A 15,171-nucleotide genomic window follows, 5' to 3' on the forward strand; every position below is an offset into this window, starting at 1 on the left:
TATGTGAAACACACATTGTTCATTAGCCGGCTATATTGGCATGGTAATCTTTTATTAAGCTTAATCTCTTAGTACTTTTAACTTAACTAGTTAACTGAGGTTTCAATTTTTGATCTCTTAGTTCATTTGTGATTACCTCTAATGTCTTTCCTTCTAATTTCTTATTTACTTTTTTGTTTTACTTAGTTGAATTGTCTCAGTATATATTAGTGTGAGAAATTGGGAATTAACTATTGTCAGATTTTCATTTGCTTACTGATTTGTGAAATGCCTAAAAATTTTCATGCCTTGTATAGTTCTAACTAATGATATTTATTTATTTTTCCATTATTTATATAGATTTATATGTGACTGGTGAAATGAGATGCCATTTTTGTTTATGATGCGTGCATTGTAACATTGTGCATTTATCAGACGAGTTGTGTAATATTGTGCCATCCAAATGTTTTGGTAGTGTTTTGTGGAAAGATAAAATCTCATTTGAGTAGCACAGGGTGACATTCATGTATTCTATCCGACGTGTCATTGGCGATAAGGCAGCTCAATTCATATGTGATTGCAGCAACTGGGTTGAGGACATTTGTCCTTTAAATATGGTGTATGTTCATGTAAATTAATGATTTATTGTCCTAGGTAATATATCTAGCTTTTCATGAATCTATTTTTCTGATGGTAGGAATTGGGCTCAAATGAATCCAGACAAAAAAGAGCAACTCTATTCCAAAATTTTGGTAAGTAACTAAAATCATGATAAATTTTCTTATTCGTTTTTTTCATACCTTTGTATTTGTCATGGTTCTTTGAGTATTGCAGGGAAAGTACAAGTCACCCTAAACAGTTGATGACAAGCCTGGGATCGACTCTTTGAGCTTTCAATGCTCAACTTTATATAGACATTGGCGATATCGACTTAAGGAAAATGTTTGATGAAATGAGGTACGCCTTTTCCCTTGTCCCTTTTCCCTCCTGTGAGTCCCGTTCCTTTAAGAAAATATGGGGTCATGCATAATTGTTATACTAGTGTCCTTATGCTCATATTTCACTGACATTTACACAAGTTGTAACAATTTACTCGGATGTTTCATGTTAGTATACTTTTCTTAGTTTGTGTTATTGACATTCTTATTTGATCAAATACTCTATACTAGATTTTTCAACTTTGTATGATATTACTAGCACATGTATGCCAATTGGTAAAATGAAGCATATCTCATTAAAAAGTTAATTTTCTATATATTGCACAATGTCTAACTTAGGTATGCGTTATTAAACTTTGCTTTGTGTAATATTTTACGTCTTATTTTACAGGAGGTGTGAATGCTAATGGCGTCACATTCTTTTTGGATTCATCGGATATTTTTTGGGCCAAATGTGAGTTTGAAGTTGCATTGACATATTACGAGCTTCTTTTTTTGGTCTACTATCCAAGCCTTGAACTCCTATTTATCTTCTTCATATCTGAAGTCTACGTTGATGTAAATTTAATAACTTTTTGAGGCTTCATTTTTAGTACACACAAATTCTCATTATAGACGGACACTATCCGTCTATACGTATAGACGGATACCATTTCCCCTCACAAAATACCCATTTGCCATAAAGTGTAAAGCATATGAGGGGTGCCCCACCTTGTCCCCTCTACCCATTTTATTAGAGGTCTTTACCCGTCTGTTCGCCTCACCCGTCTATACCAAGACCTATTGTTTAGTACATTAGACTTTTTTGGGTGGTTCGTATTTGTATATGAAGCATATTGTATTTATTCTCATTAATGCCATATTGTTATTTATAAAAACCATCTTTTTACCAAAATGAATTCAGTAGTTCGTAAGAATATGGGTTATGATCATTCGTACCCATAAATTGTCGTGCATTTTACGTGACTAAAATTGGATATGCTGGCCACAAAATATACTAATATTGCCATAACTAGCAACATATGGGCTACGAAATATTTGATGCACATCCTCCTACTTTTGAACAACGATTGAAAAACTTGTTGCACAAAAAATTGATTAATGGCGACGGACTGAGTCGACGCCCAAAGCATATGTATTGGCGACAAAATAAAGCTCGTTGCCCAAAGCACACATTTAGCGACGATTCTAGCTCGTTGCACAAAGTCATAAATGGGCAATGAACAACATCTTCGTTGCACATGTTGGAATGGGCGTCGACCCTAGGGCGACAAAGTCACGACGACCATATATTCGTCGCACAAATGTATGGGCAACGAAATAAGGGGTTTGTGCGACAAAATATTTTGTCGCCCAAGCCACTTTTTCTTGTAGTGTATGTTAGTTAACTATTTGAACCTTGTTTAATTCAAAAAACATGACGGTTTTAAATTCTGAAATTTCTTAAATTTCTTGAATACATAGCAACTGATGCAAATTCATACATTTCTGGAAATACTCATTACTTCATGACAATGGCCAACATAATGAAAACAAACAAATACAAGCTAGATACACTTGAAATAAAACTTCATCATCCTTGCCATTTCCGAAATCTCCTTTTTTATACCTATCACTTGCTCTTTCATGACATTTCCACTTGATGTATCATCACCTTCATCTTCACATGCTATATTCAATTTTTTTGTTATTGTCAAATGATCTTCAGTCAACCACGACACAAAATGATCGCAAGGTACACACTTAAAATACGCTTTCTTCGGATTAGTAACTGACCCGGAAATCTTGATGATAGCGTTTCTTTGACAACGATTGCAAATTAGTAACTGACCCGTGATATCAAGTGCTTTCGTCTCCAAGTTAGAATATATATGCCAAAGACATAGCAAGTAAGACGAATCTGGAAAAACAGTGGGAATCGCGTTCAACAAACCTGCCTCGCAATCAGTAACAATAGCATTAGGTTGAACGGCATCGTTGAGAAGGGCCTTCAGTTTCCGTAGGACCCACAGATATCCATCCTCGGACTCATGCGTCACAAGAGCATACGCGATGACAAAGCTCTTCCCGACGGGTGTGATTCCAACCATCTCAACAAGCGGAAGACGGTATTCATTTGTCTTGTACGTGGAATCGATCAGTACCACATAATAGTATGATCGAAACATCTTAACGCACGGATGAGCCATGAACACGTGGGTTAGCTCATCGGTCTCCTGATCAGTGACCCAATAATGAACGTACTTATGCTGAACCGCAAGTGCTAACATCTGTTGTGCCGGGTTTCTCCCATCTCTTTCCTCGGCTCTTACTTTCTGAGAACGATTGTAGATTTGTCGCCGATTAGGTCTTGACTTTTCCGAATTCCGCTGATGCAAACCCGCACTAATAATTGCCGGTCTAACGTGAGCTCTAACTTGGGCATCGATATAACCCAACTCCTCGTCATCGAACTTTGCAAAGTATCTGTCGCCGTCACAATACAACGTTAAAGCATGATTATGAAACCCGGATCTCATCACAAGCTTCCACCCGAGTCGGAGTCCGATCTCATATGCCCAATTAAACGCTTCAATACTTGAAGCAAAGAAAAAAGTAGTCGTAAAATGATCTGAGTAATCAATACTGTCTCCATCGTTATTCACCTGCGCACGCATTTCGATAAATTAGTTAATAATTAATTATTTTCTACGAAACTAGTCGGAAAAAATAAAAAATAAATATATAGACGGTAATTAATTATTTCAATTGTTTTATAGAAAACTAGTCGGAAAAAATAAAAAATAAAAAAATATAATACAAAGACGGGAATTAATTATTTTAACTGATTTATACAAAACGAGTCGAAAAAAAAATATAAGATGGAAGCAAAAAAAAAAAAATACGAATTGCACCTTGGACGAAAGGATTTTTCGTCCAACACCAGGTCTGGACGAAAATTCTCTTCGTCCAGCCCAATTCGTCCTATTTTTTTTTTTTTTTTTCGATTGCATTTTCAACAAAAATCCGTCACGAATTCTATCATAATTCCGTCTTTATTCATGGCATCTATCCTAATTCGGGATTCAATCGATAATAAAACATAAATTTTTAACAAAACTAAATCGTAAACTAACCTCGTTACTAGCTTCATTGTTGGAATCGTTGTTAAAATCGTTCCCGTTCATGTTGTTAATTACAAAACCCGTCTTCTTTTTTTTGTTTGAAATTTTTTAGTGAGACGGTAACTTGTGTTTTAGTGAGACGGAAATTGCATTTGTGTTTTGAGACGGAAATTGCATTTTGGTGAGACGGATATGGAGTTATGATATGGAGGGCAAACTTAAAAATTTACATTAATTGTCGACGATAATTAGTAAAATGTCGACGACGTATAGCAGGACCCCTTCAAATAATAGGCTCTCTTTATTATGAACTCATTCACATAATCAGCTCACAATTTCTAGTTTTCTACCTCCTTTTTTTATTAAGACCCCATTTTTTTTTTTACTTAATTTTAACTCATTTCAATTCTATTTAATTCCGTTTCATTTGAGTTTGTTTAGTTGAGTTCAACTCAGACCATCTCTTCACAAATTAACTCTTTAGGCCTTATTCATTTAGGCTAATTTCAGCTCAGTTCAGTTTAGCTATATTTAATTCAGTTCAAGTTCAGTTCAGTTCAACTCATATTTTCATAAATTAACTCTTAAGACCCAGTTCTTTTGAACTTAATTTCAGCTCAATTCAATTTAGGCCTTGTTCTTTTGGACTTAAAGTCACTTAACTTAAGTTCACTTTAGATCCTATAAGTTCAGTTCAGTTCAGATCAGATCCTATAAGTTCAGTTCAGATCCTATAAGTTTAGTTCAGATCCTATAAGTTCAGTTCAGATCCTATAAGTTCAGATCTTATAAATTCAGTTTAGAAAAGTAATATACGGAGTATTATTTTTAAAAACCGACGCAAAAACATTTGACGTTATTAATTATTCGATACATATATACATTATATTATTATTTTCAAAACAAAACTATCACTTTTCTCATTATTTTTTATCGTAATGTAACCGTGGTATAATGTATGAACAAACCAATGTATATAAAGCGGAAAAATGTTATTATTTTACCTTGTGTTTTAGACTATATTTTCTTATCAGTGTTCTCTCTTGGCTGCCCATTAATTTCATGTAAATTTTTTGTTTAATCTCACTAAAAATTTGCGTTTTTTTATAATAATAATAATAATAATAATAATCAAAAGTTGCGGTTTATAAAAAAACAAAATAATAATAATAAAAATAACAACAAGAACAAGAATAAGACCCATAATAATAATAATAATAATAATAATAATAATAATAATAATAATAATAATAATAATAATAATATTTAAGTTAAATTAATTTAAGTTAATTTAAAATCGGATTCTATAAGTTTAGTTCAGATTCTATAAGTTCAGTTCAGTTTAGATCCTATAAGTTCGATTCGATTCGAGATCCTATAAGTTGATTCGATTCTATAAGTTCGATTCGATTCGGATCATATAAGTTCGATTCGATTCGAGATCTTATAAGTTAAGTTCGAGATCCTATAAGTTCGATTCGATTCGATTCGATCCTATAAGTTGATTCGATTCGAGATCGAGATCCATTTCAGTTCAAAAGAACAGAGCCTTAGTGCGATTTACTTTAGCTCAACTTTTTTCAGTTAAGAAAAATCGAGCCAAAGAATGAAAGGCATTTCCAACAAATACATTGGGGAACAAGATCAAAGCAATGTCAAAAGTCAGATTTAGAGGAAAAAGAATAAAGATGACAATATACTCCAACATCTTCTGTTTCAGTTCCTTCCATCCGTCTCTATCAGTTGTCTACTCTAATGAAGACGACTAGCTAGAAGAACATAGTGCATACTTCATAATTGAATGAGAATAATGCAACCACATATGGCTCATTAAGCCCTTAATATACATAATTTAACATCACTATGGAACATATATCTAACACTTGCGGGAGTGGCTTCATGCCCTTGATTCTCTTCTTGTGGAACTCGTCACAAGGGGGATGTGCACATTAATGAACATGAGTTGTTGCTCGTTGTGATGAGCGGGGCTTAGGTGGGCAAGGCTGCGGTTCCCCACTGGCGGTGTGCATTAACTGTTGCGACACTAATCTGACAGGAGTGTGTAGTCAGTTATGAGGCATGATTGGCATTGGAGAATGGCTGTTGTGGTTGTTGTTTTGTGTATATTGCTTATCTTGATTATGCCGTAAACTGACCTCGTTGTTGTTTTGTAAAACTGTGGTGATTCATTCGGGGATGGTGAGCAGATTGTGACAGGTGACGGTTGTCTTTAGCTGCGGGGACAAGGATGGGATGTCATCACTTCGAGTCTAGCTTCCACTGTTACGAGTTTCGATGTTTTGGATTTCATTTGTATTGAGATTTATACACTTTCGTTTTGGTATTTCTTTGAGACATTGTAATCGCCTAACGTTATACTTTAATAAATGTTTCGGAATGGTTATATTTGATATACTAACCTCGGGCAACCGAGATGCTAGGACGGTCCTTAGTAAGGCACCTTGGTATGGGGTATTACAAAATGAATCCGGTCCGGTTACGGTCCAGTTCAAATGATCCGGTCCAGTCCATTTTTTCGATCCGCATCTAAACTTGCTCAAGTCTATTCCCAACAAATACACAGCTGAGGAATTTCATCAAAGCAATGTCAAAAGTCAGATTTCGGGTTCGCTTGGAATGAGAGTAACTATTAAGGGGTAATAGAGCTTAAATGAACTAGAAAATGGAGGAAAGTGATAGGAGATTGGAGATAGAAATGGAGTAAGATAGTGTAATAGTCTATCCATTAAGGGGGTAATAATTAGTTAATTACATACCTCCCCCCTCAAGTAATGCATTAGCTCCATATAGAGGTAATAATTCCTCCCTCGTCACCTCTTTCCACCTTCCACAACCATCCAAATCACCAATCTCCTTCCATTATTTCTTATTTTAGCCTATATTACTTCCTTAATAATTACTTCCATTCCAAGCGAGCCCTTAGAGGGATACATATAAAGATAACGCTAGGATTTGAAAGAGCAATTTAACGCTGACTGTGATTAGACTCGGGTGATAAGTATCACCGTTCAGATTTTACTAATTAACGTAATCAAGACACTATCTATCGTTAATATTGAGACGATATTTAAATATCGTTCTTGTCAAAGTCGCCAACTCGTCAATATTAACATTTTTAAAGAGACGAAAATAGTGAAAAGAAGATCATATTAGAATCAAAATCAAAATTGTCTACTTTAACTAATCAAATGAACATACGTCAGCTATTATCTAAACTAAACATTTCAATTTTCTATTTGAAACGGGTCACATAATTTATTGATTGATTCCCTTGCTGAGCACGGCACATTAACTCTACTTAAATCCATCCAACAAACAATTCTCCACCACAACTCCAGTAGTCACAATTTACCTGATTATAATATATCACGCCCTCTATTTTACTCGTTTCATTACACCAAAGTGAGTTAAGTGACCAAAACAAACTACGAGTATAATACACTATGTCACTACCAAACGCACCCGAATTATACAAAGCGATCCACATAACTCCGAACCTAGACGGAACCGTTACTCGTTCAGCTGAACACTTTCCTACAGTCCCACCCTCAACAACTGACCCCACCTTACCCGCAATCTCCAAAGACGTTCCTGTCAACCCTGACAAGAACACCTGGGTTCGAATCTACCTTCCCCGGGAGCTTCTTAATACCGATGAGAAGCTCCCGATCCTTGTTTACGTACACGGAGGCGGGTTTGTCGTGGCAAGTCCCGACTTCGTGCTCTTCCACGAGTTCTGCTCCGTGGCCGCATATCGTCTTGGCGCGATTGTGATCTCAGTTAAGTACCGGCTAGCTCCGGAGGATCGTCTCCCTGCTGCGTACGACGACGTTTTGGAGTCGTTGACTTGGGTCAAAGACGGTAAAGATGAGTGGGTAAATAAATACGGTGATTTTTCAAGTTGTGTTTTAATGGGGGAGAGTGCTGGGGGTAATATTACGTATCATGTTGGGTTAAAGGCAGCGGTTCAAAGTAATGATTTTAAACCGTTGGTAATTAAAGGTTTGGTTTTAATCCAACCGTTTTTTGGCGGTTTGGATAGGACTGGGTCCGAGATTCGATTAGAAAATGATCCGGTTGTACGACTCGAGGTTTGTGATTTTTTGTGGGAGCTTTCTTTGCCGGGTGGGATGGACAGGGATCACGAGTTTTGTAACCCGATTCGAGATGGTGGTTCGGAATTGGTGGACCGGGTTCGGGATTTAGGCTGGTGGGTTATTTTTGTCAGTTGTGACGGTGACCCGTTTTTCGATAAGAGTGTGGAATTGGCCAAGTTACTGGAAAATAAAGGAGTTAATGTTAGAACTATGTTTAATGAAGGGGGTCGACATGGGATGTACGTCGGTGGTGATCGTGTTAAGAGAATTGAGTTTCTTGATTTTGTTAAGGAAGTTTGGCCTTGAAACGACTTGTAATTTGATTATGTTGTGAAATAATCGTCTATGAAATAATTTGTGTTAAATTATCGTTGCATAGTCGAGATGTGTATTTTTAAACAATTAGTTTCATTGTAGATAGTGAGACAGGTATATTCGTCTAAAAATGTAGACGGGTTAAATATGTCATCACTTTCATAATAAGACAACCCTCACCATTCTCTTTTTTGTTTGTCTTATTATGAAAGTGGCGATATATTTGACCCGTCTAGTGTCCTCTTAAAGTGAGATTTTCTGATTTTTAAGAGATTTGTGTTTTTATTGATTTTAGTTTATTTTTTAACAGGATTATTTGGATATTAAAGTGTTTAATAATGTTATGGTAAGACTTCCTCATCATCAATCAATAAAATCTAAATTGAATCTTCTTTGTTTGTTTTCTTCAGGTTCAAATGAGCGCATTATTTCACGGGTTGAGTATTGTATATAATTCAGTATTGCAGGCTATTGTTTTAACTTATGTATGTACATAGAAAAGGACTCAACTCCATGTAAACTACGGTTATAATTATCCGACAATGACTGGGGTAGGTCTTAGACTTGGGTTTCTTATCCGATGTATATGACTACATGCGTTCGAACATGTCCTTACTCTTTTTTTGCTGCGGCTCCAGTGTATGTCAAACAGTCCAATATACTAATGGGTTTCTTAGTCTTGGGCTCAATTTTGTTTAGCAAGCCTAGTTTGTTTGTTACATAGAATTTGTTTTGTCTATTTCATGAAGTTGTCCAAGAGAAAACAGCAACTCTTTTATATGACCGTCTTATAACATATGACCGAGTCAAAAGGAGAAAAGCCCAGACAAAACAATCAAATTTATTTATATTTTAATTTTATTTTAGCAACCCAACATTTTATGATGAAAACTAATATATCTAAATATACAATTTTATCAATATAAAATTTTAGGTTATTAAAATAAAATAATTTTTTACAAGTTTATTAACTATTTTATTTGGACTTTTAGTTATTGGGCTAGTCTTATGGATAAATTGGTCTAACACAACAATTTGTGAAGAGAAAAAAAAATTAAAATCATAAAATAATTTTTTTAGTAGGCTTATTAGGCCGGCCAGGCGGCCAATGGACATTTTCTTTAATCCGTACTCGCCTATTAATTTTAGCAATCGTTACCTATTTTTGTAATCTCTTATGACCAAGCTCGCTTACTAATGGGACCTAGTGGCCCGGCACACACATGATCTGCTCAACTTCAGTTCAGTTCAGCTTATTTCATCTCTATTTATCTTAGCAAATTTTAATTCCTTCCAATTCAATTCAATTCAGTTCAGTCCAAAAGAACAAGACCTTAAGTTTAGAAAATTTCAACTCCTTAATGTCTCTCTTCTCGATAATGGCTGGCCGCTATAATTCTTAATTGAAATGATGCATGCTGAAATGAAAGTTGTGCATGTCTATTTTTATAATGATTCGACCATACGCATATGACCTATGAAATAAAATAGCAAAATAAGGTCAATGGAGATGACATGAATCATATTGAGCTGGTGGTTGGTTGATCCCGTCGCGTTCAATTTTTTTCCCAGATACAAGTATCAAGGAAGGTTAAGTGCGAGAAACTAGAGATAAAGAAAATGGGTTAGGAATTAAAATGTATATAGTTATATTAAATAGAGTTTATTAGGCTTACGTTTTACCACTATATTTATCTTTCTTGTTATGAGTCTTGTATTTTTCGAAAGGGAAATACGATGGTAATGTCCTATAATTCTAATGCTGTTACGAGTTTAGATGTTTTGGATTTCATTTGTATTGAGATTTATACACTTTCGTTTTGGTATTTCTTTGAGACATTGTAATCGCTAAACGTTATACTTTAATAAATGTTTCGGAATGGTTACATTTGATATACTAACCTCGGGCAACCGAGATGTTAGGGCGGTCCTTAGTAAGGCACCTTGGTATGTGGGTATTACAAAATGAATCCGGTCCGGTTACGGTCCAGATCAAATGGTCCGGTCCAGTCCATTTTTTCGATCGGCATCTAAACTTGCTCAAGTCTATTCCCAACAAATACACAGCTGAGGAATTTCATCAAAGCAATGTCAAAAGTCAGACTAAGAGGGATACATATAAAGATAACGCTATGGATTTGAAAGAGCAATTTAACGCTGACTGTGATTAGACTCGGGTCATAAGTATCACCGTTCAGATTTTACTAACTAACTTAATCAAGACACTATCTCATCAATTTGGAGAGGGGGACAATATTTAAATATTGTTCTTGTCAAAGTCGCCAACTCGTCAATATTAACAGTTTTAAAGAGACGAAAATTGTGAAAAGAAGATCATAATAGAATCAAAATCAAAATTGTCTACTTTAACTAATCAAATACGTCGGCTATTAACTAAAGTAAACATTTCAATTTTCTATTTGAAACGGGTCACATAATTTATTGATTGATTCCCTTGCTGAGCACGACACATTAACTCTACTTAAATCCCTCCAACAAACAATTCTCCACAGACCACAAGTCACAATTTACCCGATTATAATATATCACGCCTCATTACAACAAAGTGAGTTAAGTGACCAGAACAAACTACGAGTATAAATACACAATGTCACTACCAAACGCACCCGAATTATACAAAGAGCTCCACCTAACTCCGAACCTAAACGGAACCGTTACTCGTTCAGCTGAACACGTTCCTACAGTCCCACCCTCGACAACTGACACAACCTTACCCGCAATCTCCAAAGACGTTCCTGTCAACCCTGACAAGAACACATGGGTTCGAATCTTCCTCCCTCGGGATATTCTCAATACCGATGAGAAGCTCCCAATCCTCGTTTATATACATGGGAGCGGGTTTGTCATTGCGAGCCCCGACTACCCGCCCTTCCACGAGTTCTGCTCCGTCGCCGCACACCACCTTGGCGCGGTGGTGGTCTCGGTTAAGTACCGGTTAGCCCCGGAGGATCGTCTTCCTGCTGCGTACGACGACGTTTTGGAGACGTTGACTTGGGTCAAAGACGGTAAAGATGAGTGGGTAAATAAATACGGTGATTTTTCGAGCTGTGTTTTAATGGGTGAGAGTGCTGGGGGTAATATTACGTATCATGTTGGGTTAAAAGCAGCGGTCCAAAGTAACGATTTTAAACCGTTGGTAATTAAAGGTTTGGTTTTAATCCAACCGTTTTTTGGCGGTTTGGAAAGGAGTGGGTCCGAGATTCGATTAGAAAATGATCCGGTTGTACGACTCGAGCTTTGTGATTTTTTGTGGGAGCTTTCTTTGCCGGTTGGGATGGACCGGGATCACGAGTTTTGTAATCCGATTCGAGATGGGGGTTCGGAATTGGTGGACCGGGTTCGGGATTTAGGCTGGTGGGTTATTTTTGTGAGTTGTGACGGTGACCCGTTTTTCGATAAGAGTGTGGAATTGGCCAAGTTACTGGAAAGGAAAGGGGTTAGTGTTAGAACTATGTTTAATGAAGGGGGTCGACATGGAATGTATGTGGGTGGTGATCGTGTTAAGAGAATTGAGTTTCTTGATTTTGTTAAGGAAGTTTGGCCTTGAAACGACTTGTAACTAGTGTTAAACCCGTGCAAAAAATGCACGGGACGTAGTAACAATCGCTAAAATTAGATTCGAAAACGTAAGCATATAAATGAGCATGATTAAATTTCCATACTCCTGACAATTTAAAAAAGCCACAATTGAATATTCAAAGTATATGTTATTAGGATTGTTACTACGCTAATCCCTACCATACGATACAAATTGTCCAACAAATGTAGAAGTAATATGAACTTTACAAATACTCAAAAATTTCTTGGTAAACAACGTTGGTTGTAATATTCGATGTACGCTTGTTACTGTCGCAGATTAATAGTTTAAGGCCTTGTTTGCTTGTAACCCTCGAGATCGCGACATAAAGTGCTCCATGACTGAAGACCGGTCTTGGAAGATAAATGCTCACTTGAGATAAAGACTGGCCCTGGCTTTTGTTTATTGTCATGGCAAAACAAACAGCAATGGGAAATTGTCTTCTACTAAACCGGATCGAAATTTACTTTGGAATCGAAGGAGTGAGTGTAATGCGGGCAATGTGCACTCTATCGCCTTTATGACTACTATCAACACACTGTATAACTAATTACGCGTCTCCCTAAGTCCGTCACTATTAACTGGTACCATTGCACAACCCACGCGATTGATCAATATTTCTAAGGAGCATAACCATAGCACCGACTTTCAATCTCAATTCATGGTTTGGGAGGCCGTAACATTTAATATTGTTCAAGAATTTGTGGAGTAAAGGTCGGGCTCGCCCATAGTTCTATCATCTCTACCGACCTCATCGAGCTTAAGTAAATTCTCTCTTCCTCATGGATAAGAGATAACACATAATCATTTACATCTTCAACTATTTCGTGAGTGGGTGCAAGAATTACCCTTTCTTGAAGATAATTTGGGTCCCATAACCGATTTTGAAGATCAGGATAAGTGATATCTACTAAGGAGGCAATGGGATTAGTCACGTTTTGAATAAGTAAATCGTCGGGGAACTCTATGTCAACCTCAAAGATCACCATCATTTGGATCCCGACCAACCCATCTCCAATTTTTAATCCACTCGAGAATTTTCGTATCTCATCTTCATTAGTGTCTTCACTTTCGGCTTGTAAGCGCATATTTTTAGTCAATGTAAGCACCTGAAATTTAAGACATACACATCTTAAAACATTGAAAGAAAATATAAATTAATTGAATAGCGTTTTAGTACCAATTTGGAAACTATGTTTTGAACGTACGTTACATGAACTCCACAAATACGACGAACAAAGAGAAGCATGCACAACATCACCCTGCTCCTTTGGAAACAACGGTAATGTTTGCGAAAATCGCCACCAAAAACTACCACTTTCCCGCCAAATGGTAGTGTTGCATTACGCGGATCTACAACACGCATGACGTCTTTCAAACTTCTATCAATGTGACCTCGAAACCATGTTTATGAGTCATCGGCGCTTCGTCCCATATAATTAGCTTCGCTCTGATCAGCAATTCCGCTAAATCACTACCAGGTTTAATTCTGGGGCAAGTGGAGTTTTCGGTGAGATTGATTGGAATGCCAAGTCTCGCGTATTTGTTCTACCACCAGGTATCAACGTTGCGCAATTCCGCTAGATGCAACAGCAAAACAATTTCACCCTTGCTTCGAGGGCAAAGACATAAAGTTCGCAGATGAATGTTTTGCCAGTCCCTCCATAGCCATACACAAAAAACACCCTCCTTGATTAGATGCAATAGCTTCCATAATTTCATTATAAACCGTCGCTCGCTCATCGGTCATTGAAGATAGTTGAGACGCATGTTCGCCTGGAGCGATTCTTTGTCATAAGACAACTCATCCATAACCATCGTGTTCGCGTGATGTGTTGTTGACGATGTATCGGGTAGGGGCATCCCTTCAAATCTTGCTAAACTACTCCCATTTAATTGGAGTGATGCTTCTATGTCGATCAAAGCATAGTTTTTCAATTCTTCATCAGTTAGTTCCAAACCTATGATGATATTTGCAGTGTCATCATAACGTATTGATAACTATTATATGTGCAAAGAATGTAAATTAGATGCACTAAATAGAAAGCAATATATTAAAGTAGTACCTCGGTTTTGAAGAATATTACGTTGCCTGTGAAGGATATCATCCGCTAGAAGACTCCATGTTGCCTCCCAGACTCTACTTGGCATGGACAACGTCCCAGATAACAATAAAGTCGCAAAGAGGTTTCTAAGATAAAATCCAGAGGCCCATTCGCTTGCTTCCTCTATCGCATCAATGTACTCTTTGTCGTCACCGATCAAGCCATATGCATAACACGCTTCCCTATACGTGTCATAGAGAGTGCCGTTAACCCTTCTTATGTCCTCATAACTTTTGGGTCCCTTTACATGGTTCAACATGGTTCTCATGAAATATAATTCACCGCAAGTCGGCGGCACATGTTGCAACCTGCCTATCTTAAAATTCTGTTTTCTAAGGGTCCTCTCGCCGATCTTTATTCCACACAAATTTAGTTGGGAATTGACAAGACAATAAGTCCTTCGCTATCCGCAACTCTTCCTCTTCACTACCGTTAATTTTCATCCAAGATAGAAACTTTGACACTCCCATCGATGATTTCTCTAAGACCTCGTCAATAGGATCTTCATCATCAAACACAACGCTGCGTTCGCCAGGAAGGTGAAATGACCTTTCGATCGCGGGGAGTCCCGTAGTGAATGTCAAACGCGAATATCCTCCAAAAACCTCACATCTTTGAAAGGTACCTACAATCGTAGTATCGTTTAATCTCGTCCACTGTTCTCAGGAAATTGGTCGTTGCGGCGTCGATAAGAGGACCGCATTGTCACTCGATCGATCCCTTATTTATATACTTGAAAAGATACTTGATCGCTTTAGATTGGTTACACCACTCCACATTGATATGTGCACGATATTTCAGCAATAAGTACGGGTTATATGGCACGACAGATCCATTGTCAAGTGCCACTCGGTCCTTATATATTGTTGGTCCTGTTTTACTTCTCTTATAAATAGGATAACCGTCTTCGCCGATAGTTGTTCTTTCGGTACACTTTTTGGGGAAATGTTTTGAGCATGTAGACCCAACCATACACGGTGATCGTGGTTTTTGCGGTTCACACGGTCCGTGAAT

General features: G+C 37.1%; 2 protein-coding genes across 2 annotated transcripts; both read left to right on the plus strand.

Annotated features, from left to right (window-relative positions):
- The first annotated feature begins 7,245 nt into the window (after positions 1–7,245).
- On the plus strand, positions 7,246–8,515 carry LOC141656579 (carboxylesterase 1-like). Its single transcript, XM_074463529.1, has one exon. The coding sequence runs from the start codon at positions 7,486–7,488 to the stop codon at positions 8,443–8,445; it is 960 nt and encodes a 319-aa protein (XP_074319630.1). The 5' UTR covers positions 7,246–7,485; the 3' UTR covers positions 8,446–8,515.
- Positions 8,516–10,844: 2,329 nt separating this feature from the next.
- LOC141656580 (carboxylesterase 1-like) lies at positions 10,845–12,028 on the plus strand. Its single transcript, XM_074463530.1, has one exon. It carries the CDS (start codon positions 11,063–11,065, stop codon positions 12,020–12,022), a length of 960 nt encoding a protein of 319 aa, XP_074319631.1. The 5' UTR covers positions 10,845–11,062; the 3' UTR covers positions 12,023–12,028.
- Positions 12,029–15,171: the final 3,143 nt, after the last annotated feature.

Source organism: Silene latifolia, chromosome 5 (assembly GCF_048544455.1).
Source record: "Silene latifolia isolate original U9 population chromosome 5, ASM4854445v1, whole genome shotgun sequence".
In the NCBI taxonomy this organism is placed as follows: Eukaryota; Viridiplantae; Streptophyta; class Magnoliopsida; order Caryophyllales; family Caryophyllaceae; genus Silene; species Silene latifolia.